Genomic DNA, 27537 nt, shown 5'->3' with positions numbered 1-27537 from the left:
CTACTGCTTTTTAGTAAATATTTGCTATTGTATGACTGTTTTCAGCTGCTTATCACTTGACATATCTTTAACTTTGGGTCTGAAGTTCTCCATGCTGACTGTCTGCGTTCCAATGTGTTTTGTTTTAGTGGAAATGGCTGCGCAGTTTCCAATAACAGGATTAATAAAAAGCATATTTTGCATTTGTGAAAAAGAAATACTCTGGTGAACTTCTCTTTAGAAGCCTACAGTCCTCGCTTATTTAGCTATTTGTCGGGAATTTGGTTTTTGCTCCTTAACTTTCCAGTGCTATTAATATATACTAGTAAAACGTTTCTTGTCTCGCCTAGCTTACCCACATCGAACTGATGTAATGAGGAAGCCCCTAAGGAGATGCATGGTTCTCCTGTCAGAGCAGGGTCTGAAGTTGTTAAACAGGATTGAGGCCATATGTCGAGTACAAAGAGGAAAAGCACTATCAGACGTTCATATATCATTTCTGAAGGCATTTTTATACTTGGATGTGAGGAGAAAAATCTGTAAAATGCTGTGTTGTGGAGTACTTGTGAGAAAAAGTGAATATGAGCAGGTCTGAGCTTCTGGGCTGCTGGACTCTGGGAACAGTGGGACTGGGGTTGCCCTGAATTCTGCTGCAAAACCTGTCAGTTAGATTAGCTTAATGCATGTCCCCAAAGTGACCAGGGACAACACAATCTTTTTTAGGAACTTGATTTGAAAATCTTAGTGATGTTCTCTGTACTGTGTCTTCAAGAGTATAATCTGGGAATGAAACATTTAATCATGCTTTTGTCAGCAGAAGGCTTATATGACTGTTATTTGAGGGTATCAGAGCCTATCTATGGTTTCCAGTTTGAAAGGGAAGATAACATTTTACATTTTGTTTATATTTCTTGATTTTTTGTATATTGTTTTTAGTAGCATTTTTGAAAAGTGAAAAATGGTTTCTTAATATTATGAAATCAATTGACTGTATTATTTTGTGTATGCAAGGATCTGTGAAGGGATAAAGGATAAAACTCTCTGCAGCTATGTACCTCTAGAAGAATTTTTTTGAGGTTTTCTAGTTACATTTTATAGATTTTTAAATGAGTTAGAAATCTGGAGATTTAATGGACAGTATTAATCTACATAGCCATACTTTAGCAATCATTTATTTGCCTTTTTTTAAAGAACTAATTAAGTTAATTCTGTTCAAATTGGTTTTATGAATAAACCTAAGTTTACATAATGTTTTTCACCATTTAAAAAAGAAATTGTTATTTGCCTGTAGTGGCGCAGCAAACCTGCATGTGCTCACAGTCTCTCTTTTTACCCCTCATGGGGTAAGATGCAGCAGTGTATGTGTCGTGGCTGTCATGTCGGGGTTTGTCCAGGTATCAGGCATCATATTGTGGGTTGTGCTTCATGTCTGGGTGGACATCTCAGGGGTGGGTTTCAGAAACACCATGTCTCCTCCAGTGGTACCCCAATGGGATCTGCCAGGCATGAGCTGTGTAGAGCTCAGTGAGGGACCAATTCTCACCTGCGTTTCTCACCTCACCAGAGGTTGTGGGTTGTTACTGGGGAAGGCCTTGCTGGTGCTGCTAGCTCTGCCAGCTCCGGAGAAGCTGACCCCTATCTTTCAGGCAAAGCAGAGCCTCAGGGACTAAAATAAGCCATCCGGTTATGGATGTGGTTAATGCATTCGTTGGTGCAGAGATTTCATTAGAGAAGAAGGGAAGGATCGCAGCCTGAGGGATGCTGCGGTGCTGGTGAAAGCTGCTGGTATCAGCGTGGCTTCCACTGCCTGTATGTGTCTGTCTTCAAATAACCGACTCCAAATCGTGTTCAGATTTAGATATGGGATAAAGATTGGTGCAAGCTGTAGAGTATTTAAGTAGCCAGAGTAGGATATGAAACATCGGAGTTTGTTTAAAAGCTCATTCATGAGACGAAATGTTCTGTTGTTTGGCAGGCTGAAAATTACTGTGTCATTCACTTAATTTCCAGTAGCACTCTTCAAACTTCTGAGGCCCCCGATTTTGGTGAGAAAAATAGGAGCACAGTCAATGCTCAGTGGTTTCAGAGAAGACCAGGGTAGGAAAGAGCCAAAGCCACCAAGATGGCACACCAAGGTGATCCTCGATGAAAGAGCGTGAAGAAGTGTGTATCTGAGTGGCTCAGAGGCTTGAGGCCTTGGAGCTGAGGTGAATTTTTCAGCAGTGTTACTAGTAATGGGCTTTTAAAGTGTTGGAAGGGAAAGGAAGTAACAGCAGTCCTGTGAAAGAGACCCCAAGAACCACCTTTATCTGCCTTTATCGCTGAGTGAAGAAAGCAAGTCTTGGCATAAAGATTTTTTTGGGGAAGAAAATGAACTTGACTCCAATGAGCTGATGCAGGCAGTACAGTAATAATGATAGACTTTATAAAGCAAAGTGTATTTTATTAATGTGCTGCAAAGCACTCCGGAGATTCTCAGTTCCCAAATTAAGCTATAAAAGATAATAGGAGGGTTTATAAAGTTTCTGCACAGTGAATGATTTCACGGCAATGGCTTTGTTTGTTTTAATGATGTGAATGGAGGGCATTTGCCTGACATCCTCAGCATTCCCAAGAAGAAGAGCTGGGTCCAGGAGTAACATTTTGCATTTTACTGACATAATATGGGCCCTTTTGCTAAAGGTGTATCCTGGTGCACTTTGTAGATGGTGGGTTTTGAAGTTAAAAGTTTCAGTAAGGAAACAGAACTGGAAGCTTACTATTGCTGTTACTCACGCGGTTGCAGAAATAAATTCATTTGGCTGGTAGTTGAGGACCAAGACTTTTTTTTTTTTTTTGGCATCCATAATCTTAACATAGTTGAGCATGGGCAGGACGACTTTTGTAAGTGGTAGAGCTTTGCTGACAAGCTTGTCTGAAGAGTTGAGAACCAGTATGGGAAGAAGATCGAGCAGCCTCTGTCTCAGACCAGCCTTTTGCCTTTCCAAAACCAAAAATAGGCAGATGTCCTTTGTGCTGTGTCTGAAGGGCACCCTGAATTCTGAGGTGTGTGCTTTCTCCGGGGGCAGGGGATGAAAAGTGAAGTTGTGCATTTTTCATCCATCTAAGTGGAATGACAAAGTCTGACTTCTGGAAGTTAAATCTGAGCTACCGCTAATGTATTTTAGTTTGTGTGCAGCATGTTTGCTTCTTGATATTTTTTGTTAGTTATCCTCCTTTGCCTCCTTTCCATTCATTTTCATGGTTAAATTGAATTATTAATCTTGGCAGAACTACCTGCAAAAGTACTGAATTGTGTTATTTTGAGGTTAATTTTTTTTAGTGTAAATTAGTTTCGTCTTGAAGCAGAAAAATATCTGCATTAATGCCATGAGGTGCTTTAAAAGAGCATATATTGCAGGCACAATGTGTGTGCAGGGCTTTATATAAAGATGCACAGGCACAAGTGCATACACAAATACCCAAACAATTTTCAGAGATGCTTTGTATAGCTCTTACAATGCTGATAGGTCATTGAATGTTACTATAACATGAAGAGGTTGTAAGAAGGCTCCTCTGGGAACTGGGAGAAGGTATGGAGTTTTATTCACTAACAGTTAGAAAATCACTTTTTCTTTTCCTGAAGTCACCACATATCAGACTGTTTATACGCTTTGAAAAGAAAGATTTTTTTCAGACTGTGAAGGTATGTATGGTGTTATTTGCTTTTTTGATTTAGCAGATTCGTCTATTTTTTTGAAGGAACGATTAAAATAAAGTGAAGAAACTCGATCCCTTTCTCCCTTACAGGGGTGGAGGCTTCATCCAGCTGTGAGCTCTTCTGGCTTCCCTATAAAATGCTCGTGCATTGCCCAACTGCCTTCATGTGTTTCAATTAAAACTTGGCATTGTCAGATCAGATTTGTTGTAAGTGCAGTTTGGTGGTTTATATTATGCAGCTGAGTAATGGAAGGCAGAGCATATGTGTGCAAAAAAGGCATCTAGTTGGAAGCTGGAGCTGAACTGCATTCAGTTTTTGCCAGTGCTGCTTTTAAGTTTGTGCTATTTTAATAGTTTCCCAAAGTGATAGTGTTACTGAAAGAAAATAGCCCTCTGAGCTGGCATTTTTGATGTTTGCTTATGGCCACAAGGTAAATTTGATTTGGTTATTTGTTAAAAATCCACATAGTTCTGTCTGCAAATGCATATTGGATGTTTTTCCTCGTCTGTTCCGTGTGTTTTTAATAAATAATAAAAAGGCCTAGGGCTTTTTTTGAGCTCCTGTATGTAAAATAAGTTTAGAGCTTCAGTCTTGCCACAAAGTCTCAATTATAAAATGGTTCTGTTTTGATGTATAACATGATTTAACAGGAGCAAAACCTTTGACATTTTGTTGGTAATTAAGTTTTAAAATTGTGAAGATGTACGTGCTTGAAAGTGACCTATCACAAATTCCAAAATGTGTAGTGAATTAACATGCTAGGGTTTGTTTGTTTGTTTTTGTTTTTGCTAGGGAACAGATTTTGTATGCTACTTCAGTTAGTTTTTCTTGCATGTTATTTAAAAATGAAGAAAAACACTAACAGAGCCAAGAGCATGAGTGTTAAGCCAGAAGGGGTGAGCAAAGTCAGAAAAATGCCTAGGTAAATCAGGGTTGGTCCTGCTTGTGGCTCACAACTTAGTCCTTCAAGAAAAAGTAAAAGGAGGGTGGGGGGACGGGACACTGAAAAGAATGAGTAGTTCTCTCATTTTGTTACAGGAAGACAGCTGTGCACAATTCAGTTGGATATCATCCTCTCAGTGACCATAGCGTGGCATTACTATTTGTCCCATTCTGGAAGATGAGGCAGGAGAGAAGGGCAAGACAGTGGTGACTTTGGGCTGCAGATGGAAAAATTAAATCAAGCCTGCACAGGCTGACCGAGCAGGGGATGCCTGTATAAAGATTTGGCTCTGCTTGTGGGATCTGGGACCACCATCCTACCTCAGAAAAGTTTTCTTACACATGGGTGTTAACTTGCATCAGCGGTGGAAAGTGCTGCATACCTTTACAGAAAGTGGTCGTTGTTGTTTGCAGGATCAGTGTTCAACCCCCAAAGATTTTGTGTTTGTAAAGAATGTGAAGTGCAGATATTTAATTCGATGGTAATTAATTTTGAACAGTGCACCCAAGCATTTGGCGCATTCTGAAGTGCTTTAAAATCACGGTTCCAGTTGGTTTCTTAGAAATTTTGCAGTTAACCCAGTTTCTGCTCTTGATGCCTGACTGACTGGGTGACATATGATGAACTGTGTTATATAAGATGCTCAGACTGTTGATCCAAAATTCTAGATATTTAACTCTTCTGAGATCCTAGCGTTTCTTGTTTTATTTTTGTCCTGTTTTCTCTCTTTAGTATTTGAAGTGTTGATATGAAGCCCTTTTCTGCCAATGCTGTTAGCAGAAAGAACATACATACACCCATCTGCCTGTTCCTTGGGCATGGGAATGGGTTGCGCTGTCAAGAGCTTTAGCTATGTGGTGTTGTTTAATACAGGTGGGATTTCTCCTGCTTTCCCTTCTGTTTTCTTTAAATAGGTGTGTGTCTTGCTGTGGGATATAGTGGAATAAGAATCATCAGCGTTATTGGCTCCAGCTGCCTCCTCAGCAGAAAACTGCAGTTTATTTGGATGAGCTTTGCTGTCTCTTGAATATTTTGAGAGGAAGACAGTCTCTTCTCTTCCTTGCATCTTTCCAGCCCAAATGCTTGGCTCTTTATTATGCTTTATTAATAAGTTCACTGCTTTTTCTCAGCTATAGGGCTGTGATTCAGGAGGCAGATGCCCCTATTTGAAAGCATTCCACAATCCTGGAAGCTGAATTATCAAAGGCACAAAGTCAGACTTTCATTATGTTTTCCACCTGTTTAAAAAGAAGAAAAAAGGTATTCTTTGCTTTTATGGCAAGACTGATGATAAGTTCGCCTCTGGAAAATGCAAAGCTGTAACTCCGTGGCTGAGGAAGGCGGTGGTGTTCATCTGCAGAGATCATAGTTTTCTTCTGAAGCAAGATTGCAGCATTTCTGGTTGTAACTGTGAATGTTTAATAACACTTCATAATTATCTATAAACTACATAGGTGTTGGCCCTTCCTATAGGGATCTGTGTCTATTGGCACAGGGTTGGGGTGGGAGAAGAGTGGCAGGTAGGCTTGAAGGACCACACACATAATCTTAAGGGTATTTGAAAGTAACCATTGTGTTCAGGTGCCTGAATGGACAATGGGAAACAAGGCCTGAGAGGTCAGATTTCCCTAAAGGGGTGGGTAGTGCCAGATGAGAACAGGTGAATGGGATGTTTGCCTGAGAGAAACAAAAAAGCCTGTCCTTAATGCAAATCCCAGTTTTTGAGCTGTTTTGTCAAAAACCTTAGAGTGTATTTTGCTTTCAATTAATTAGTTAATGGAGGTGCTCTCGGTGTTGCATTGCTAACAAGCTGCTTTAGTTGCATACAGTTACAGCACTTCAGCTGCATCCAAATAATGGCACATGAGCATAGCAAGAAGGGTTTTAAAATATGACAAAGGTATATTAAAATACATTTGTTAATGAAAATATTGGTTAAAAAAAAAAAAAAAAAGATGATTTCTGAATTACAGCTGAAGCAAGAGATTTGAAGTGCTGTTTACCTTCTTATGGCAGTACTAAACGAGAACTTCTTGACTAGAGGAATTATTCAGATTTAACTGATAACAACGTTAGTTCCCATGCCTTTATGCTGTTTGTTTATGTAAGAAGCTGTCCTTCAAGGACAAGAAAAAAAATAACCTCTTTGCTTTTGTTTGTTAAGTAATGAGGGATTTGAACTGAATCCGTGTTGTTCTCTGGAAAATGAGATTTAGTTGATCACCGGAGGATACTGCTTCCCAACTGTGTTCTCCGCTTGCATTTTGTGTTATTTTATGGGTTGTTTTCCAACAGATTTTTTAAAGAAGGACAGTCTTAAAGGAGACTGTCTTGTTAGTATTGCTGGAAATAAAAAAAAATGCTGGCCTATTAGTTAGTAAAAAGAGTTTCTTTGGGGTGATTTTACAACACTAATGGGATTGTTTGGGGCTTGCGGAATGATCTGTTCACTCAAGTGCAAAATCAAATTAATCAAAATGCTGCTTTAGCTTCTTCTCTGTGATCTATTTTATTAGTAATCACCCCTGTTACCTAAGCATTTTGTAGCTCCTTAAATCCACAGGTAGAAGTTGCAGCCACTTTACTAGTGGCATCAGAGCCTAGAAAGATCAGGTAACACCTCCGAAAAAACAAAGGCAAATCTCCCAAGTCAAAAAAAAAATAATAAGAGAGACACTGAACCATTATTTTCTTCCTTTTCTTACTTCCAGGCTGAAAGTTGGAGTAAAGTTGTATTGCTGTAACTGAGAACTACTGAGGCAACTGCTTAAGCCCCACTGAGCATGGGGTTTAGAAGGAAACGTGTTTATGTGCTGAAGGAGTGCAGGAGTGTCGTATAGATGAATTGGTGCGGCCTGGCATGGGCAAAAGCACCACGGACTTGTGTGAAACTTCTGCCTGGATATGACTTGTTTATACAGACTCCACATTAATCTGGTTGTTACCTCGAGTCATTCAGGGGATAAAATTCAAGTAGATGCCCAGGAAAGCAAAGTGTCTGGAAACCTCATTACTGGTTTGGGTCTCAGGGCTGTTGCACTGGGTTTGGAGCTCGGTTGTAGTGCGATGGTGATCATATGGGTTAACCTCGCTGGTTTTCCCAGGTATGGGGCAAAAGGGAGACCTGGTCTTAACAGGGGCAAACAGGAGTCTGAATCTCTATTGCCATATGCAGATTGCTTTAGCTTAATGTGAAAATCAAAACTGGTAGAATATGGAGCAGCAGGCTGCAGGAGTTTCCAGTTTTCTAACATGTGGTGGAGTTCTGCAGGGGAAGCTTCAGATATTTCATAAAACAAGTATCCTTTCTGGACATTGTCACACTTTCTTGTTTGTTCATTTAATTTCTATGGTACTGAAGGTAAAACGGATTGATCTGTGCGGTACATGATCTACATAGGCCGTCTGAGGCACAAAAGCTTCCTTTTGTTAGAAGAGGCCTAGAGCTGGGAGCGCCCTGTGTGCCCAGTGCCTGTCCCTGCTTTCTTTAAACTGGGCTTGCCCTCTCTGGATAGCTTCTTTATGCATCTGGGCTGCTAAGACACTGTAAATAAACCAGATGAATTCTTGTGGCATGGTTTCATTTGTGGGAAACTAGAGCTGGCTGTGTGTAGCAGTGTGTGTGAAGTCGTAGTGGGCCTTTCTCCTATGTCCCTTGCACTCCTGGTCCCACCAGAAGGACTTAGATAGCACTGACTGAAACAGCCTTCCAGAGAGTTACAAAACTCTTATCGGTGCTTCTTCAATTAATATGATGACAGTCTGTGCTAATTAAATTGTAAACTTCATGTTTTGTTCTTTAGCAGAAGAGGATTTTCTTTGGTCGTGGTCCAAGTGCCCAGCATGCGGTATCTCCCTGAGGTGTCAGAGTACCCTCGCTCCCCAGCAGAGCACACAGCAGATCCAAGTGCTGTAAGGGCCGTAGTTTTATTCTCCAGCAGCTTCCTTGCTCCTTGAGTCTCTTCAGCATCAGTTTATTTTCCAGTGCAGTTAGCAGGGTTTCAGCGCTCTCTTCTGCATTTGCCAAAATGTGCTTTTTCATTCATACTAAGAGTTTTGACAGAAGCTGGAATAGTTTCTGATGACTTCTCCTATTAAGCTCTGAATTTTCAGCTTCCCATGGGTAGCAGTTTCCACAGTCCCCAGCCATGTCTCAAGGGAGGGCTGCACCATTCTGTGTCCATACACTGCTTGACATTTCCATGTGGGAGATGCTGTCTTCTGCATTTTCCTTCCAGAGCAATCAGAGTACAGATGTTTCTGCCTTCAAAAACTTAAGTGCAGCTTGGCCTAGATTCCTGCAGTCTGCTTTTTTTTTGCACAAAATTGGTACACGTATATGGATCTTTATGTGTTTATGTGTATGTTAATGTACTGGGAGGTGTTTTGGCTGTGTACCTTTTTCCCAAGGGGTGCAGCCCCCTCTCCCCAAAGGTGCTGTCGATGGAGAGAGGAATGGTGCCCCCAGGTCTCTGAGGACTGGGCACAGTTGGCATGGGCTGACAGGTATGGTCTGCTGCAGGAAAAAACACCATGCTCTCCTGAGGCATTTGCTCTGTGCTTGCACATCCTGCACGGCACAGCAGAGTTAAACAGGTGACATCCTTATCCTGCTGCCACTGTGTACCTGGGTACTCAGTAGGTGTGACTGCAAAAACTGGGGTGCGGTTGGGTGTTGGGTGCTCAGAAGACTTGAGGTGTGCACCGTCCTCCAGGTTTCTGGCAACTGCTCCTTTCTGATACAAGTCACAGGGACACAAGGCAAAAAATTGTCTTTTGTCCAGGCTGCTCAGTGTAATTTATACTTTTACCAGCCTTCTGCAAATTCAAACCCAATGCCACGTTGCTTTGGAAAAAGATTAATTGGGGCTGGATTCTGCTCTTACTACCTCTTCATTATTTTGGCAAATAAAATTCAGAGCTCAGGTTTTTCTCTAACTGTTGAGGTTCATAGAGCAGCATGATTAATGATTTCTCTTGACAACTTCTGGTAATTATAGTTTTATTAAGGTCCAAAAATAAACAACGCAATCTTCTCATTTGCCCTGCATAACACAGCTTGTACAATTTCTCCCAATAATTATCTCATCCAAACCCAATAGCCTGTCATGGAGATTTTAGTAAACTTTTCCACTGGGGTTTTACTGCATTCTGTCAGCAGAGCTATGGGAAAATGCATGGCTTCTTAGTTTGTTCATAGAGATAGAAAATAGAGGACTCAAATTAATTATTTCAGTTAACAAGATTAATGGAAGGAAATGTGGCATGCTCCTTTGTGTTATCAGTTATTTATAGGATTTGTCCAAGTGAAATGCTCCTTGCTATCTGATTACCAGAGGCTATTTGCTTTGGCATGAAGCTACTAAACAGACTGATTTTATATCATTGCTTCGTTCCAGAAAGAAGTAACCAAACAAGAGGAGGAGTTGGAGGAGGAGAAATGTCTTTGCTGAAACATTTATTTACTTTTTCTTTTAAACTGGACCTTGCCTGTAGTGTTTTTTTTGCAGTGTGTTGGCATTGACATTGGGGATACATCTTGCTTTCTAGAACATTTTCTAACAGGCTAGAAAAAAAGATGCTTCGTGTTGGCAACGTGCCCTCTTCTCAAGACCCATTTCCTGCTTCAGCTAATGCAGAAGGACCACAACTTGCTTTGATCGTCCTCGTGTTTGCTGCAAGTCAGGGAGTTCTGTAACAAAAAGGAAGGAAAAAACTTGGACACTGTTCCTGAACAAGCTGAAGCATATCTGAAAGAATCTGTAGGAATAGAAATATGTATGACATAACATTGAAACTAATTTTGTCAGTCACTGCAGTTCACTAAAAAAGTGAAATACAGCAGCTGTTTAAAATGTCACGAGGAAGCTGTACAAATATTGAAGATAGAAAGTGAAAACAAATGATGTATATGTGTGTGTGAGAAAGATGTGATTAGATAAACATATTTTAAACATCTGGTTTTCAGTTTGATTTGTGTATGTTCTCCTGTGAAAGTCGCCTTGAATTTTCTAAGTGGTCTTTGAGTTATGAAGCACAGGATTTCCCAAGAACCAGGATTCACTTAGCAGTAGTGCAATGTTATCTTGGAGGGAAGACAAATTATAGATAGAAGTAAATAAAATAAATGAAGATCTCACAGTAAAACACAGACAGACCTTACCATCTAAGAAAGAGTAGGTATAACTGGTAAATATTAATATCTAGTTTAGAAGTCTCCATAAGAAGCAAAACCCAACAGGGGATGGAGAGGTGACCTATGTGTGTGCACACAGGCTTCATTTTAAACTGCTTTAGCAAACTTTAAAAGATTTTTTTTCTTACAAACACTGTTTTGTAAATACAGAATGTTGGATTTTTTTTTTTTTTTTTCCAGCCAGAAACTTCTTAAATCTCTCTCCAAGTCGATGCTGTCTTAAAATGTAGGAGGTGCAGGCCTTGTTACTTCAGCAAAGTGTAGAAGCATCCGGATGGTTCAGAGCTTGTCCTGGCTCCAGGCATCCTGCTTTTCTCCTGGGGTCTGGAGGCACGCTGGGCTCTGCTGTTGAGCTGGGGCCCTGCTGCCAGCCCTGCGGGTGTTGAACACCCGTGCTGGGAGCAGCACTGCAGGATTCAGTCTCGCTGCCCTTTTACTCTTCCTTAACCTGAAAGCTAAAAGCTTGAGCCATGAATCCTCCCTTGCTGAAGTTAAATTAAGCCACAGCTGTCCTTTAGGGTGTCCTGTGCCATAGCCAACCGCTGGAGATGCTTCTCATGGCTGTAGTCCTTCTGACAACGCATTCAGCGAGTTCTTGCTGCGTGTGGGAACCAACAGCACGTGGCCAGAGAAATGGGCTGTGTATAGGGAAAGGAAATGGGAACAAAAAACAAAAAACAAGCTACAGTGTATACATTTTGGTCAATGTCTTTGAGTTGTTCAAGATGTTATGGAGATACCAGTCCTGGAAAAAATGCTATTTTTCTGCTTCTTCCCATGCAAGTTCCTTGAGGCTTGGTCCTAACTAATGATTGTACAACACTTCATAAAGTGTAGATATCACTGGAGGATTTAATGACACTCCCTGGCTGCTGCTTTTCTCTCTCAGATTCTTTTTTAAAATTGCCCTTTAATACTGAATCTTCAAATATTTAGAAAAGAGCAATAACAGGTTGGCTAGCTAAACATACCATGAGAACCTATAACTCACAGTGTGTGTTAAATAGTCAAAATATTTTGTTTGCAATTTGTGCGAGGTTTAGGTGGTGGCGTCTTTCCCAGGACCATATCTGAGAAAAGTAGAGAGGATGAAAAGAAAAGGGTTTGATTTTTCTCAGGCATTCAATCATGTAAGTGCATAGTAGCTGAAAATCTTTCTAGAACAGCCACATATTTATAAAACACAACATTTTGCTTGGTTTCCTTCAGAGACTCATGTAATACTGCAGTGGGTGACTGAAAGCAGAAGCAGAGTTCTTGTTGCAATTGGGAAGGAGGTAACAGATGGAGCAAAGAGAAAATATCTAGTCTTTGTGTTCTGGATTTTCTCTTTGCCATCTGATCAGTTTAATGGGACGTGTACCCCTTGGGGTCTCCGCAGGTTGTGAAGACCATAGTAGTTGCACTGAAGACTGCACACTGTTGTAGTGCTGTCAGCACTGCTAACTTTCCTCTCTCCTTTCCAGAAAAGTATTTTCAGGCTCTGTTCCTGTGAGCAGGTTTGTTTAACGTTTCTGCACCACCCTGCAATCAAGGATCAAGGCTTCGCTGAGGTTGGCCGAGCCATGCTGTATCGTGTCCGTCCTGTGCATGCAAACGTGCCAGTCTGCTAGGAAACAAGCACAAACCTCTGCTTAAACATCAGTTCCACTTGAATGGGAAAAAAAAAAGAGTACCATAGAGTGCAGTAGAGCAGTCATATTAGAGTAGCCATATCCTTACATGCTGTTAAAAGTGGAATTTGCCATTTTCCCGATGTGCTGTGGTATCAGCTGCTGTGCTTTGTCTTCTTCCTCTTGGGAATACTGGAAATTTAAGAGACTTGACTGACATTGTTGTGCAATTGTGACTGACTGGCTGGCGAAAGGTCTACCTGTTGAAAACACTCATTAAATCAACCAGTTAGCTGTAGTGTGAAGCAGTTTTTCGGAGCCCAGCTGGGTTTTGAGTTGTGGAAAGGCAGAGGATGCTCTGAGCACTGCAGAGGCTTCCCCCTTACTCATGTCCTGCCAGAGCAGTGTCTCTGGAGCACAGTTCATTGTCTGCCAAGGGAGAAGAGTGCTTCTGCAGCAACAGAAAATGCTCATTTAGGGCAATCATCAGATATCAGCCTCTTTTTTTCATTTGGGGCCTTAAGGGAGGGCTTAAACGTGATGCTTCAGTGCAGTACCTTTCAAATTTCAAGGTCTGAATGAACTCGGGAAGAGTTTCTGTGTCCTGTAATGTTAAAATTGCAGGCTTTCTGTCTCCAAAAGCAGCAGTTGCTGAACGTGCCAGCATTGTAGAATTTCTGCACCACTGCTGGCTTCCTAACAAGTTTAACAGAGACTTTGAAGGCATGGAAAATAATTTTTCTTCTAACAAAAAGTTAATTTTCAGGCAAGCGGATGTATTTTATTCTCTTCGGAATCAGAAGTATGGTATATCTAATACAAAGATACAATTATTTAGTAGCAATGAGAGATTTTCCCTGGTTGCTAAGGTATTGGTGTGCGTTTCTTGAGAATCTTTAGGATGGGGAGAGACATCAAAATGCTGAAAATAGAATGCACTGAAATTGTGGATTTATAAACCAAAAGCTGTATGGCTGGAAATGTGAATGCAAATACGGAGCTATTCTTATAAATAAAAAAAGAAAGTCAGACCTCTAGAGAAAAAGCTTGGGAAACGAGTGCAGCATCAATCTGTAGTCATTATAGAATAGTTAGCACACTGTGAAGAGGCAAGAGGAATTTGTGCTATGGTTTTTGTATATTATACGTGTTCGGTACTATGCACTTTAGGATAAAATGAGCTCATATTAAATCATTCTTAGTTGTACAGAGCGCTTTGAAGGGCTGAAATTGAGTAATGGTAGCATTTTTAGCACTCTCTAAAATGTTATTCAATTTTTTTGATAGGAAATATTATAGGTGAAGTCTTTGTAGTGTTTCCTTTAATTTGCCTGTTATATTTGGGGTAAGAAGTGGGAAAATTGTCTTGAATGTGATCTGTAACCTTACATGAGTTGAGTGCAAGTTACTGGACTCTAATACAATTGACTAATTAGTTAGTCCCGTGCTATTTTCTTGAGACAAACTTGTGGTTTTCAGAAATACTGGTTTCCCAAAATCATAAAATTGGTCGCAACATTATTAGGATGGGAAACTCAACGTAGCAACCAGCTTTCGTTCCGTATGTTCTGAAGAAAGCAGTGCTCATCAGGTGTAAAGCTCACCTGACTGCAGCAGCACACCTGAGAACAGATCCTTTTTTATTTAAATCCGTCAGTAGGCTGTAATATCATCACTGATGTAGCTTTGACCTGCCTGTGCTACTGAATTAGGTGAGCCAAGTGCTGCTACAGAGGAGGATGGCTGGGCAGTGAGAGGATTCTTCTCCCAAGTCCTCTTTTCCTTCTGTGAGCAAAATCATCCCTCTTCTCCTAAAATAATCTTCTCACTAAATATATACCTGTCTGCTGCTCTCCTTCGCCCTGTAAATGTATCCTAGTTTTCTAGAAGCTGGCTATGTAGCAGCTCTGCTTTTCAAGGAGCTGCAGATAGCCGTGCTCCTATGGAGAAGTAGTGTCAGGAGCAACTTGCCACCTTTCCCTTGCATAGCCTGTGGGTATTTTGAACATTACCGAATCTGAGTGGTGTCATCTGCTTACGATTGAGATTTTATACAATCAACAGCACAGACGTATAAACCTCAGACGTTTTTAACCTCAGAAGACAGAATGGCATGTACGGTGTCAGCATCCAGCGCTCCCTTTCCCTGCTCCAGAAAAGAAGGGAAGCAGCTATGTGAAATGCTAATAATCTCACTGTGGTTTTTGAATAGACTAGACTTGAGAGCCTTGAGTATTTTTCCTTTTCCCTTTTAACTGCAATTTTGTTATTGTATTGCTGCCCCCATCTCTGCTAAATATGGCTTTTGAAATGTAAATCACATCATGTTCTCAGAGATGCATATGACACCCTAGCACTGTTCCTCTTTGCACTTCAAAGAGCTGTGTGGTCACACTTTGCATCTCAGCAAAATCGCAATATTTGCCTTCTGAAGATCTCCTTTAATGTGTACAATCAATCCCTGATAATGTGTTTTGGGTTTTTGTTCCCTGGAGTCTGTTAATTTTAATGTTGCTACAGGTCATCAGGAAACATAATCTCTTCTTTTTTAATTTCTCAGTGAGCGTGCCTGAGGGGAGACAAACACAAGAGAGGAGAGACAATTGAACATCACCGTTCGCTGGGACCTGAAAAAATGGTGCTGGATGAACAGAGGATTAGAACTTCATTGTGAAAGGGAAATAAAGTCTTGCCGGGCGAACTTCTTCATTTCTGCATTCATCATGGCCCAGATTCTCTGGCTGGCTGGTTGATGGGACTGTCCAACGCTTGCTGCTTGGCTTCACTGCAGATCCTCCGTGCCTACAGATTGAAAGACCTGGGATCAGGTGGGAATTGGATGGTGCCAAAGCCGGGAATGGGACGAGACATGGACTCTGACGAGCTAAGATGGAAGTGACTTGACAGCTTCAAGCTCAGCAGTTGTCTCCAGTAAGGACAGGTTAAGGTTGGAATCACAAGCTTCGCTGGGAGAGCAGTATGCAGGAAGCTGGTTTTCAGGCCACAAATGCTTTCACAGGTAAGGACTTCTCTTCTAATCCCACTAATTATTTTGGGACAGTTTACTAGAGTTTCAAAAATAATTTGTGTAGCATCTTGTAGTACTTCCAGATTAAATAATGTTTTAAAACATTTCACTTGAGAAACAGTTCAACACTTGTGTTAATAGAGAGTAGGATCTTGTGTTTCCTGCCCCCTGAAATGGATGGTTATAAGCCTTGGGGAAGGCATATCGAAGCTTTCCTCATTAAAGTACTCATCAACAGCTTAACAACGAGTGGCCTCCTGGGTCGGCTGGGCCTATTTGCATTGTATGAAATATAGTCGATTAAGTTGCTCTTATATTTAACATGGGAGTTTGGCGAGGGCGCAGGATGGACATTGTTTATGTCGGGAGGCTTCTCAGAAACACAGTAGCTCTGAGCTTTCTCTCTCCCTTCGAGCAGAGCACACCTCTGTGCAGGACTTGCCAGATAACTTCTGCTTGGACTCCCTCCCTTCCTCCCCACCTGGTCCAGTTGCAGCAGTACTTGATGTGGCAAAACCAAAGGGTTTAACTGAACACTCTTGCAACTGATTCCAATATATTTCCCCGTAGACGTGTTGAAAATAGTGTAGTAAGAGCGAGGATACGAAGGTGGTGGGCTTCCCTGAGGAAAGCTCCCTCTGGTGTGAACTCCACTGGAATTCACTGGGTGCCTTGTGTCTAATCCAAGAGGTGGGAGAAAGGAAATGGGGGTCAGAAAATGCTGTCACCGTGTTTTCACACCTGCTGGCCAGCTGAGACCCTGTAAGAAATGGATAGAAAATCAGCCGGATGGTTCTCTTGGTTTAGAGGGTCTAGATAATGGGTTAGTACCACAGTGAAAGTAGCCAATGAGTGAGGCATTTATTTTTCTGATGGAGACTTTTTGCCTTTAGAAGTTTGCTGGATTGGGGGTTGTATGTATGGGATGATCATTTTCTGTCTCAAGCTGCTTTCCTTCGGGCTCCTTGCTGTTCTAGAAGGTCTTCCCAAGAGGGAACAACAAAACTATTTGTGTCCCCAAGGGCAGGCTCCCCCTTTGCCCTATCTCACAGCAGATCCACCCTCACAGAGTCCTCCTCACCACTCTCTGCTAGCCCTTCTCCTCCTCCTGCCTCTCCACTGGAAGTCTTCCTCTTTGGGTATCTGTTCCCTCCTTCTGTGGCTCTCCCCTCTGCTGAAAACTCTGTTACCTTCAGCACCTTTGTAATATTACATTATTTTCTTTCCAACTTTACCCTCTTCTGCCACAGCCTCAGCTCTCCCTTTGCTCCCAGAGGGTCGGGATTCTTGGCACTCGGATCAGACTGCTCAGGCAGCGGGGCGTCAGAGAGTCGCTGACCTCGCAACTGCTGCTGGGTGGAGGGGAATGGCAAAGAGGGCTGCAGAAATTTCAGAAAAATGAAACCCGTGTCCCTGGAGGCCTGGGACAACAATCAAATTGTGGTGACAACCCAGCAGATTCCTACCCATTCTGGACACTGACAGTATGAGGGTTGTGCTCTCTCTCATAAGGAGTTCTTTTATTCTTTTGGCGTTGCCCTCAGGTAAAGAAGTTAATAAACATTTGAAAATGTTTATTAAATGTTTATTAAATGTTTAGCTGTACTAAAGAATTATCAAACTTTCAGGCAAGTTGCACCGTACGTTCAGGAGACATGTAAAAGAAATGGGCAGGGGACTTGTAAAGCAAACAGGTTGAATTGCCATTGCTTTTAGATGATAAGAAGGCAAGGACTTCCCAACTTGAATCAACTTGATATCCATTTTTTTTTCTTTTTTTTTTTTTTGAGGTCATTCTTTTTCCTTGGTAGATTTATATAACACATTCAGCAGTAAAAGTGGGTAGTTATGTTACTTCTTACAGAAACTCATGGGAGCATGTTACGCCAATTTAAGAGTTGCAGTAACATGTAATGGTAGGTGCATATAGTTTCTCCTGTGATCCTTGCTGTGTTCCTCCTTTTGTTGGCATGCTGGGTTAGCTGTAGAAGAAAAAAGTAGTGGCTAGTAGCAGAGGGGGCATGACCGTATGCAGAAGTGAGCTAATTTGTACAGAAAAAGCTCTGATATCTGAAAGCAGTGCAGTGTCAACACTGAATCTAGCAATGCTAAGTGATTGCAGCTATTGGAACGATTGGGGTAATCATTTTCAATTTACAGCTGAACATAGTGCTGTTAAAACAAGCCTTGGAGGATGTTGCCTCTGTGAAGCCACCTTTGGAGTATTTCAAAATACTTCTTTCTACCTGACTAATAGCTGTGACCTTGGAAAGCTTGTAGGTATGGCTAGGAGACGCTTTGATCACATCGATACGCTGATGTTACTGGTACAGATGCCAAAGTTGCCATTTTTTGTAGATGGCTCTTGCTCCAAGACATATGCTGTGTTTATCATGTATTACCAGACAACAGCACATGGTAAAACCCTTTTAACTTTACTGGCTAAATACTAATTTCTGTAGATGATGCAAGTGTAATAGATTCAGGATTACAGAATGTAGAAAAGGCAATGGGAAGGATGTGCTCCGAGGCTTGATTAGGAAAGAGATGGTTGAGCCTATGATAGTAAAAGACAATTTGAGTGATAGCAATCACAGGCAAGTGAGCTCGTTCTTCAGAAGAGGAAAAAAGAGAACTTCAGAATACAAGCAATGGTATGCAAGAAAGTAGACTTAATTAACCTAATAGAACCAACAGGTAAGATTTCTTGGGAAACAAACCTAAGAAATTCAGGACGGCTTACGATTTCTAAAGGAACTAACTTTTTCTTGTCATAATAAAGGGTTTTAAAAGCACAAATAAAAGGTATCGCAATATGAAAGTGTATCCCAATAAGAGACAAAATTGCATGAACAAAAAAATGAGAAGGACTCATAAAGTGGAAACTAGACACATAATCAAGATGAATATACAAGAACAGTAGAAGAATGCAAGGGCCAAACTGGATAGGCCAAAGCATGAAACAAAGCACAGCTAGTAAAGGACATGGTAATAAGGAAATGTGCTATGTTCTCACCAGGAATAAGAGGAAGACTGAGTTTCTGGACTATTTACTGAGAGGGAAAGGCAATACCCATGATCTGATGTGTGCAGGGAGGACCCAGTAGTTAATGACTTCTTTTTGCATCCTTCTTTGCCAAAAAGGCAATCAGGCGCAATCAGGCAGCAAGGAAAGGAATACTACTTTGAGACAGGTAGGAATTCTAAACAGAACAGGAGCAGGACTGATTATAAGCTAATTAGATAAGATAGGTATTTTAAAACAACCTGCAGCTTATTAAATTATCTCTTCAGCATAGGGTAAAATAGCTGAAGCAATATCTGAGCAATTAGCAGTTACGCCGGAGAGCATTTGGAGGACAGTCTAGGTTCAAAAAATCTGTGAAAGAGCAAACACTGCACCTACGTGCAAGCTTTCCTGCATCCCTTTGGAGTAGATAGCTTAGCTTAAGGTCTTGGGGAAAAAATATCAGAATAAAATAATTAACTGTGTGTGTGTGTTTGTTTTGGTTTTAAACAAATAGCCTGTGGGAAATAATGCAATAAATGAATTTGCATGATTTTTTTCCAGAATGTATCTTGTCAGTTGAGCCTAACTTCCCTCTGAGTAGAAAAAAAAAAAATGTATCTTCATTTTGGAAGGCTTTTCTCTCTTTCATAAACAAGGTGGCAATACGGGCTCCAAGGTGGGTATGCAGTTGGCTGAAAAAGCTGTTCTTAGAATAATTACTAGTGATTCATAGTCAAACTGGAAGGATATGTCAAGTATGATTTTGCCCAGGATTGCCTGAAAATATTCAATATTTTAATTAACGACTTAGATGATAGAATCTGCATGCAAAATTTCCAGATGACACCGACTAGGGAGAGGATGTAAACTCTCTGAGCACAGGATTAGAATTCAAAATTAATGCGGTATATTGGAGAACTGATCTAAAATAAATACGATGCAGTTCATTAAGGACAAGTTCTCCATTGTGGTTGGGCAGGAATAATCAGCTGTGCAAATCAAAATGTAGAATAACTGGTGAGACAGCAGGTCTGCAGAAAACAGATGGGCAGTTGCAGGAGACCAGAAAATGGCTATGAATCAACAATACCACGTCATAAACATTATGCTGGAATATATGGACAGGAGTCTGTGTGTAAGACATGCAAAATAATTTTTCCACTCTACTTAGCATTTGTGTGGCTGGTGTGCTGTTTCTGCTCGGAGCAGCACTCTTCGGGCCTGTTGGAAGCATCCAGCGAAAAGGAAAAAGAAGGCCAGAGGTCTAGACAACATGGCCCTTGAGAATTGCAAAAATGGTCTTTTTCAGAGTCGAGCAGTAATTCCCGAACTTTCTGAAGATGTTTTTTCCTAGGTTCCCACGAAGCAGAGGGGTTTGGTGCCAAGGCACGTCTGACGCACTGAGCTACACGGCAAGAGGTGGCCGTAATAAGCAGTGCAGCGAAGGGCCCGCGTTGGCCTGGTGGCCAGAGGGACCACTTTGTTTGCACACTTTATAGCTGACGTGAAGTGTAACACTGTCTGCCTTGGTCTGGCTTGATGTTGTGCCAGTACTAGGTGGTGGGGATCGGGGCAGCCAAGGTCCATTGAAAAAAATTAGCCACTTTCTTCACCAGTGCATGTTTTGAGTGCTGGTTTATCAGAGCAGAGCAATTCTGAAATCAGCTTTCCATCACTGGGGAATGTGTGGCACAGGGACATCCAGAATGATCGAAGGATAAGGGGGAATATTATAGGGTGGATTAGGAATCAATGTATGAAGCATCCTGACTTTATGGGGTCATCTTAGGTCCATCAAGATTCTATTAGTTCTGTCTCAGCACGAGCTCTGACGGACCTGAGCTGACTCTTAGGCATTCCTGCCCTGTGACCCTCAGTCCTGCTGGAAGAATCATTATCTCAGGCACTATGGAAACTGGAATAAACAGTATGAGGTTGCTCTGTGCAGTGGGCCCCTGCCCTTCTGTCGAGCACTGACTTTATCACCTTCTGATCCTGTTCCATAGCTCTGTATCTTTTCCCTCATACATGTCCTCATGGAAGTGATTCTACCCTCAAATCTTTGAATAATCCCTTGCAGCCTTATCTCAAGGTTATTGTCGCCCAAGCTTGACCTTCGACCATATCCAAAGAGGCAGTTACTCTCAAGAAGGGCTCTTCAGCTTGGTTATTACTTCACCAGGCCCTAATTCGGCAGAGAAACTGTGTTTGTCTGTTAGGATTTCCTCTTGGTCAGAGGAACGTGGCTTGAGGGGATCCCCTCGCCTCTGCTCTGTGTACCCCTGACATTCAGGACTTCTCTCGTGTTTCCTGTCCTGGGTTTCATGCTTCCCTAACCTCTCTGTGTTTCACTCCAGTGCTCAAATCCCCACTCTCTGTACTGAGACTTCTCCAGCTATCCCTTTTTGGGCCTCACTTCTCTTCCAGATCCCCTGCCCTTCTGGTAATCTTCCTACTTTTCAGTGCCTTCACCTTCCCTTGTTTCTAGACTTCTCCCACTTCCAGACCAACTCACAGCAACTCAGCTCCAGGCTTGTCTGAGAGCCTTTTCCCCTCTTCTCTAGACTTAACCCTTCTCCTCCTGCTTGGCCCTCCTCAGGGGTGTCTTTCCCCACCTTTCCCTGCTGCAGTGAGTTCTTCTGGTTTACGCGGGACCTTTCTTTGCACAAGGCAATGTGAGAGCCTGCCACTTGGTTTGACTCCATTCCCCTTTAAGCTCCCCCTTTCTTAAGCTTGTTTCACTTAACTGTAGTGTTTTAGGTGGAGATGTCTCTGGCCTGGGGATTATAGTTCCAGAATAGGGAGGCTCCTTGAAGGGATTACATGGGAGACCAGATAAATTGTTCCAGCAGATTGCGTATGCCTCAGTTGGCCATTATTCGTTCAGAGAATGGAAGAGTGAGGGAAGATGTGATAACCATTTAAATGGATATGGAAATTTCATGTAAGGAGGAAGGTAATAAAAACTGTTTTCCAGTTCTGCTGGGGATAGAGCAAAAAGAAACAGACGAGCTTACTGTGGTGGGGAGATTTAGGTTAGACGTTAGGAAAATCTTTCTAATGGTAAGGATAGTTAAGAACTGCAGCCGATTGCCTAGGGAGGTTGCAAAGTCTCTGTCACTGAAGGTTTTAAGAACAAGTTAGACAAATATCTGTCAGGAATGGTTTATGTATAGTTGATCTTGCCCTGGGGCAGGGGAATGGACTTCATGAGAGTGCTTCCAGCCTTACTTTTCTGTCATTCTGTTATTGCTGCTTCCCTGGATAATAAATGTACATTTTATACTTTAGTAATCCACCTGCACTACCCTATCTTCTCCATGTTTAAGTAGATTCTGTTGGAATAATTGATAAAGGATGGATTAAGTGTCTTATGTGTTTAAAGTCTACCCTTTCTTTTTGTTGGAGCATTGCCCCATTGCCTTTGTTCTAGCCTGCCCCAGCTTTCGTTATAACTTTCTTTTTCAAACTTCTTATTTTGTGAGGACATGATATATGTATCTGTATCAGAGCAACTAGTATAGAAACATTTTCACACTTCAGAAATACTGCATCCATTATTCTGTTTCACAGTATGCAAGTATTGCAAGAAAAGCTTTTTACCACTCTTAGGCTGTAAACATATTTAAAAGGTAATTGTTAAGAGTAATCAAAAATAGGCCACAGCCAAAGCAACCGCCATTTGAGGTTGTTTTCCTTATAATGAATAAAACTATGCATGATTTACTTGTCATATAATAACTGGTGGATCTGATGCTGAAGTTAGGCTTCTTCCTCCAAATTCTAATTGAGGCTCAATGTAAAACAGAAAAACAGGTTTGAAATGTCTTCTAATAAGTATATTAACATAATTAATATTAAAAGCAGTTGAAAACTCATTTATGCATTAACACAGGTTTACCACATTGCTGCTGTCATTATTTGCATGATTTTCAATTACAGATAAACGTTTCATTTAAAGAATACAATTTGAATATGTAGCAGACCATTCTCATTCCCCTCTGTTCTGATTTTGCTTTCAGCTGCCTCTTGAAGCTAGTCTGACCTTCCAAAATTCTCTGCAATTTTTTTGACAAATGCCTTCTTATTTTATGAATTTTCAAGGTTACTGTGTCACATGTGGACAGCTCTTACTGTCTCTTAGTTCTGGGAGAAACAGATTGCTTTTTGCAATGCCCCTTACTCAGCACATGGATAGTAACAGATCGTATTCCATTGTAGTCCCTTAGATATTTTACTTAGCGTGTGCAGTTTTTTTTTTTTTTTGAGTACAGATAGTATTCTCAGCAAAAAATACATGGAAGAAGATGCAACCTCAGCCTTGAAGAGAGTTTATCTAAATACATTACACTCAGTAGCATTCAATGAAATTGTTTTCAGTATGGTAATGCACACCTTACAAGTCTCCTTTTCAGGGTTAAATGCTTTAACAGAATTACTGGAGATTGAGAAATTGAAAATCAATTCAAGAGTGGTGGTGCTTCATGAGAGAAATAGCTTTTGGTTACAACTTAGTTCTTCTGCTGTTCTTACAACAGGTGATTAGAACAGCAATGGTTTTTGCTTTAGGTTACTCTTCAAATCCATGAGGTTGGCTTTTAAGTTACAATCCAAACTTTGTATGAGTGAAAGAGTGTATTTTGTTTATTTCCTTTCAACTAAAGAGAACAGTTATCTTCAAAGTCTCGTTGAAGGATTGTTTAATCTGTAACTGAACAGATACTGCCTTTACTTATTGAACTGTGATAGTCCTTATGCAAACAGAGGGACATTTCACACAGGCCAAGGATTTCATATTTTAAAACCTTCTCCTTTCAAATTTTAATTTAACTGGAACAGAAGACCTCCTTGCCAGTTTGCTTGCTTTGGTGAAGTACTTCATACTTGCCTGCTTGGTAAGGGAAAGAATGGGAGAATTTGTATGGCAGTCACTTGCAGGAGATGGCCGTGCTGCATGAAGCCACAGGCAGCGCAGTAACTGTGGAAGCAGAAAAATAAGCCAAGAAGACTCCAGAGGAAATGCAGTGCTGTGGCATCCTGTGAAACACATTGAGAGACACTGGCCAAGGATCCTCTGCAGACCTGGAATTCAGTCCCCTCGTATTGCAGGCTAGTGTTTCACATAACACCATTCATGTCAAGCTCCATCCTGAAATATTACTTAGATCTGGAAGTGTTTTCCTTCAATTTTTAATTAAATTTTATTTACTATTTAAGTTAATTTAAATGCCATAAAATCCTTTGATTTTTCAGTGTAGGTGTAGTCCTGGCTATATGTGCACAGTCCATTTATTCTTATGATAGTTAATCCAGAGCCCAAATGAAAGCCTGTGAGGTGTGCAGACCAGGGTGAAAGCAGGTTCAAATTTGCAGAGACATTGTGGCAATTGTGATTGTTAAAATTATTTGACGAGGTAGTGTACTGCTGGAAATGGGAAACTACTTCACAAAGTCATGGGTGAGAGCACTCCAACATTTTCATGGAGGATGTTGAACCTAGATCTTCTTCTTTGATACTTGGTTTAGTGGAGGACTTGTTAGTGTTAGGTAAGAGACTAGGTGATCTTGGAGGTCTCTTCCAACCTAGATGATTCTGTGAGTCTGTGACTCATTTTTAGTAGATTATATTTGAAGCCAGAGCATGCTGTTTGTGAAGTTGATGCATCTTTGAAAATGTCCATCTGCCATTTCTCGTTTCTTAATAGTACATGTCACAGTGCTGTTGCATGAAACAACTTAATCAGCCAAATGGCCAATTCCAGACTGAATATGACAATAAATTGAACTGTAAATATGCTGCATTTCAGTATTTAATCATAATAAAACAGCAGACTCGTTTTCAATGAGGAAAACAAGCGTGTTGTCCCTTAAGTAAAAAGACAGAAAATAAGAGGTGAAAACTGATTCTTAAATTGGCAGTGTGTGCCAATTTAACTTAATTGAATGTTTCTAATTAATTTGGTAGCACTGGTTTGGTGGTTGTTTCGTGTTGTTTTTGAAGAAAAGAGCAGGAACCGCGAGCTCTGCTCCTGGCTGGCTGCGGGCCTGTCGCCGCTGACAAGGCCACGCGTGTGCTCTGAGCGCAGCAGCTCGGCTGCCGTTGTGTGAGGCAGAAATCAAGCCCTTGGCTGCTGCTTTCCGAGGTGCCCAGAAGTCTGAAGTCAGAACATTTACTTTATTTCTGACAGAATTGCTAAGTGTCCTCCAGCATCATGTAACCTGCCGGCATTGGCACTTTGTAGTCACTGGGCGACGTGTGGTCAGTGGTTGATTCCCAGCTGCTGCAGCTTGGCCACGGACACAAGATGAGGACATCCCCCATCTCCACTGCTTAAATTTCAGCTTTATTATTTTTTTTCCCCTCTTTCTTGCCAGAAAAAGAAGGGGGGTCAAGGCAAAACTTCTCCAAGAGTGCCTGTCTCAGTGCAGAGCGCGGTCCTGCAGGGGGAGCCCAGCGCCGCGGGCTGGCTGTGGCCCCGGCTCAGCAGGAGGACGAGGAGGAGAAGGAGGCCAAAAGAGAAGGCTGGGCTGGCTTCCAGCACCAGCAGGGACTGCAGGGGGAAACAGGCTGGAAATGCCTTTCATTGCAAACTTAAAAACAAACAAACCAACCAACCCTCCCCCCCCCCAAACAAAAACAAAAACAAAAAAACCCCGACATTAAGAGATGAAGCATAAAACCAAAGCTGATGTCAAACTGTTGAAGGACTGGACTGTGTCCTTTTGGAGGCTGGGGAGGTACAGCGGAAACACAAACAAAACCTCCCTATTCTCATAAATATGATGCAGGATGTTTCCAAGTGCTCAGTGCCAGGCAGTGGTGTTTTGAGTGAATAATATGAGGCTAAGTTTTGGTCTAATGTTTTGTTGGTGGTGCTTTTGTTGTTGTTTCTTTTATTTTTGTTTGTTTGTTTGTTTGGTAATGTCAAGGGGGCTGTTTGTTTGCCTAGAATATCAATTTTCTGTTACCATAAAGCAAATAGTATGAACTAATGCTATGCTTCTTTGTTGTAAGCTGCCTTTACAAATCACTCCTTGAAGAACAAGGGGGAGTCCAGGTAAACAGAGAAGAGAAAATATTTAACGTTGCAGGGTAAATGTAGTGAAAAAGCCTAAAAGCTATTGAGGAGAAGGTAATACCATGTATAATCAAATCTTACATTTGCTTTTCTAATATTTAATCCCTTTTACTTTTTGAAAAAAAAGAGGCCAGGATGTATGCCCATTAGTTTACTTGTTAGGTCTGTTTGTTTTGTTGTTCAGAGCGAAGCTTCTTGCTGGGTGGATGGAGTCCTTCCTGTGAGCCTTTCTATGAATGCCCAAGTTCCCGTGGCTCTATCAGCTGCATCTCCCCATCCTGGGGCTTGGCTTTCCTCACTGAAGTACTTCTGGATGGAGCAATATAGATCCACCCAAGCATGCACCCCACGCTGCACCTCTCCCAGTTTTTTTTCCCCAGGGACTGCCCAACCCCTGCTCCAAACCCTTTCCAGAGGGCTACTCCCACCCTCTTTAATTTGAATCCAGCCCTCAGCAACAGTGAATAAGCAAAATGTGAAGTTTCTAGTAGGATCATTACTTGCTAATAGGGTGCAGCCTTCAAGGCATGCCGGCCTCTTACAAACACCAAAGATAATCTTTTCCCTGGAAGAGAATATGACACAATATTCTGTATATACTCTGTATATCTGTCAAAATACTGCTCCTTTCTGAGACTGATCTTTTCCAAGGCACTGCTCATGTAGGGCTTGGAAACTGATAATTTCTGAACAGAGAGAGCTTTGGCTTTGACAAAATCTGGAGCCCAGCTACTTGGGCTTCCAGTCCTTTCCTGTAGGCACCCCACTATAATTTGACTATGAAACTTACCCTATTAAACTTAACTTATGGAAAGCTTTCATGGCAAGCGAGGGAAAGGATTCCCAACCTACAGATGATGTTTCTGTGGTACTAGTTGTGGATATTGAGTACCTAAAAAAAAAATAAAAAATAATTATCATAGATACATAAATAGGAGAATGGGTGTTATACAGTGAAGAACAGATTGAGCAATAGGTCTTTCATACATTGTGGGTTTTGATTTTATTTCTTAAAATTTTCTGTCCTATTGTGGGCTCTTCTGGAAAAAATTTTGTGTCCTTGGCTTTCTTGCTTTCTTCACTAGAAAGGCACTCCCTTCTGATCTAAGGGCAAGAATAGAGAAAGCTTTGTTGAAGGAGTGGAGTTACAATTTTTAATGATGAAAACAGCCAAAAAGAATCCTGCTTTACAGCCAGCATCTCGGCAACATCTTCAATCCGTGCCTCTGAGGATAAGCTTGCTTCTGTTGTCAGGGGGTAAAATGGCTTCATTCAGTGCCATTCGATTGCTGACAACACTGCATGCCTGTGTGTTGTAGGTGTACGCATGCTGAGGTGGTGGGAGGAGGATTACTCTGACCCAGGACAATGTAGTAACTTCAGAAAAGCCTGGAAGACTTGTTTGGATCTGAATTGTTCAAGAATTGTCTGTTTATCCTGGAGGCCTAGACTATACAAAACCAGTAATTTATACTGTCTGAAGATGAATTCACAGCCTGGCTGTGTATTCAGTCAGTCCTTGATTTAAACGAAAAAATTGGAGTTTGTGCGTGACTCTCTCTTTTCCCCCTTTCTGAGCTTTATTATACTTGATTTGTTTATCTCAAAAGAAATACTTTGTACAAATATCTGCTTCCAGTTGCTTGGGGCAAGAATTCGAAGAGACACATGACCTGCCACGACAATGCAAGAGTAAGTTTAGAAAAACTTCACTGTTCTTAACTCAGGATGTAGGTGGCATCTGTGAACTAAAATACATTTTTTTTTTTCCATAGCGAACATAACTTTCGTGCCCAAACCAGTGCTGTTTATAGAAGCTGTTGTAGAGTTTATGTGTAATAAAAGGAACGGGGGTAAGCTCAAACAATAAAGGCTACAAGTATGACTCTTGAAAATGTTTTTATTCGGTGCCTTCTCTAGTGTATACGTGGAAAAAGTGACATAGCATTGACATAGTGGCTTTTGTGCAATCTCTCAAGTATGTTACTG

General features: G+C 41.3%; 1 protein-coding gene across 1 annotated transcript in view; it reads left to right on the top strand.

Annotated features, from left to right (window-relative positions):
* Positions 1-27537, top strand: part of LDLRAD4 (low density lipoprotein receptor class A domain containing 4) — a 282754-nt gene that overhangs the window by 88464 nt on the left and 166753 nt on the right. Inside the window, exon 3 of the mRNA XM_082753635.1 lies at positions 14992-15450. Coding sequence (XP_082609761.1) covers positions 15411-15450 — 40 coding nt within the window. The 5' untranslated portion in view covers positions 14992-15410. The remainder of the gene's footprint in view (positions 1-14991; positions 15451-27537) is intronic.

Source organism: Aythya marila (genome assembly GCF_965140915.1).
Source record: "Aythya marila genome assembly, chromosome: 2".
Lineage (NCBI taxonomy): Eukaryota > Metazoa > Chordata > Aves > Anseriformes > Anatidae > Aythya > Aythya marila.
The sequence above is the reverse complement of the archived record's forward strand: the minus strand, read 5'-3'. Positions and strand labels throughout refer to the sequence as shown.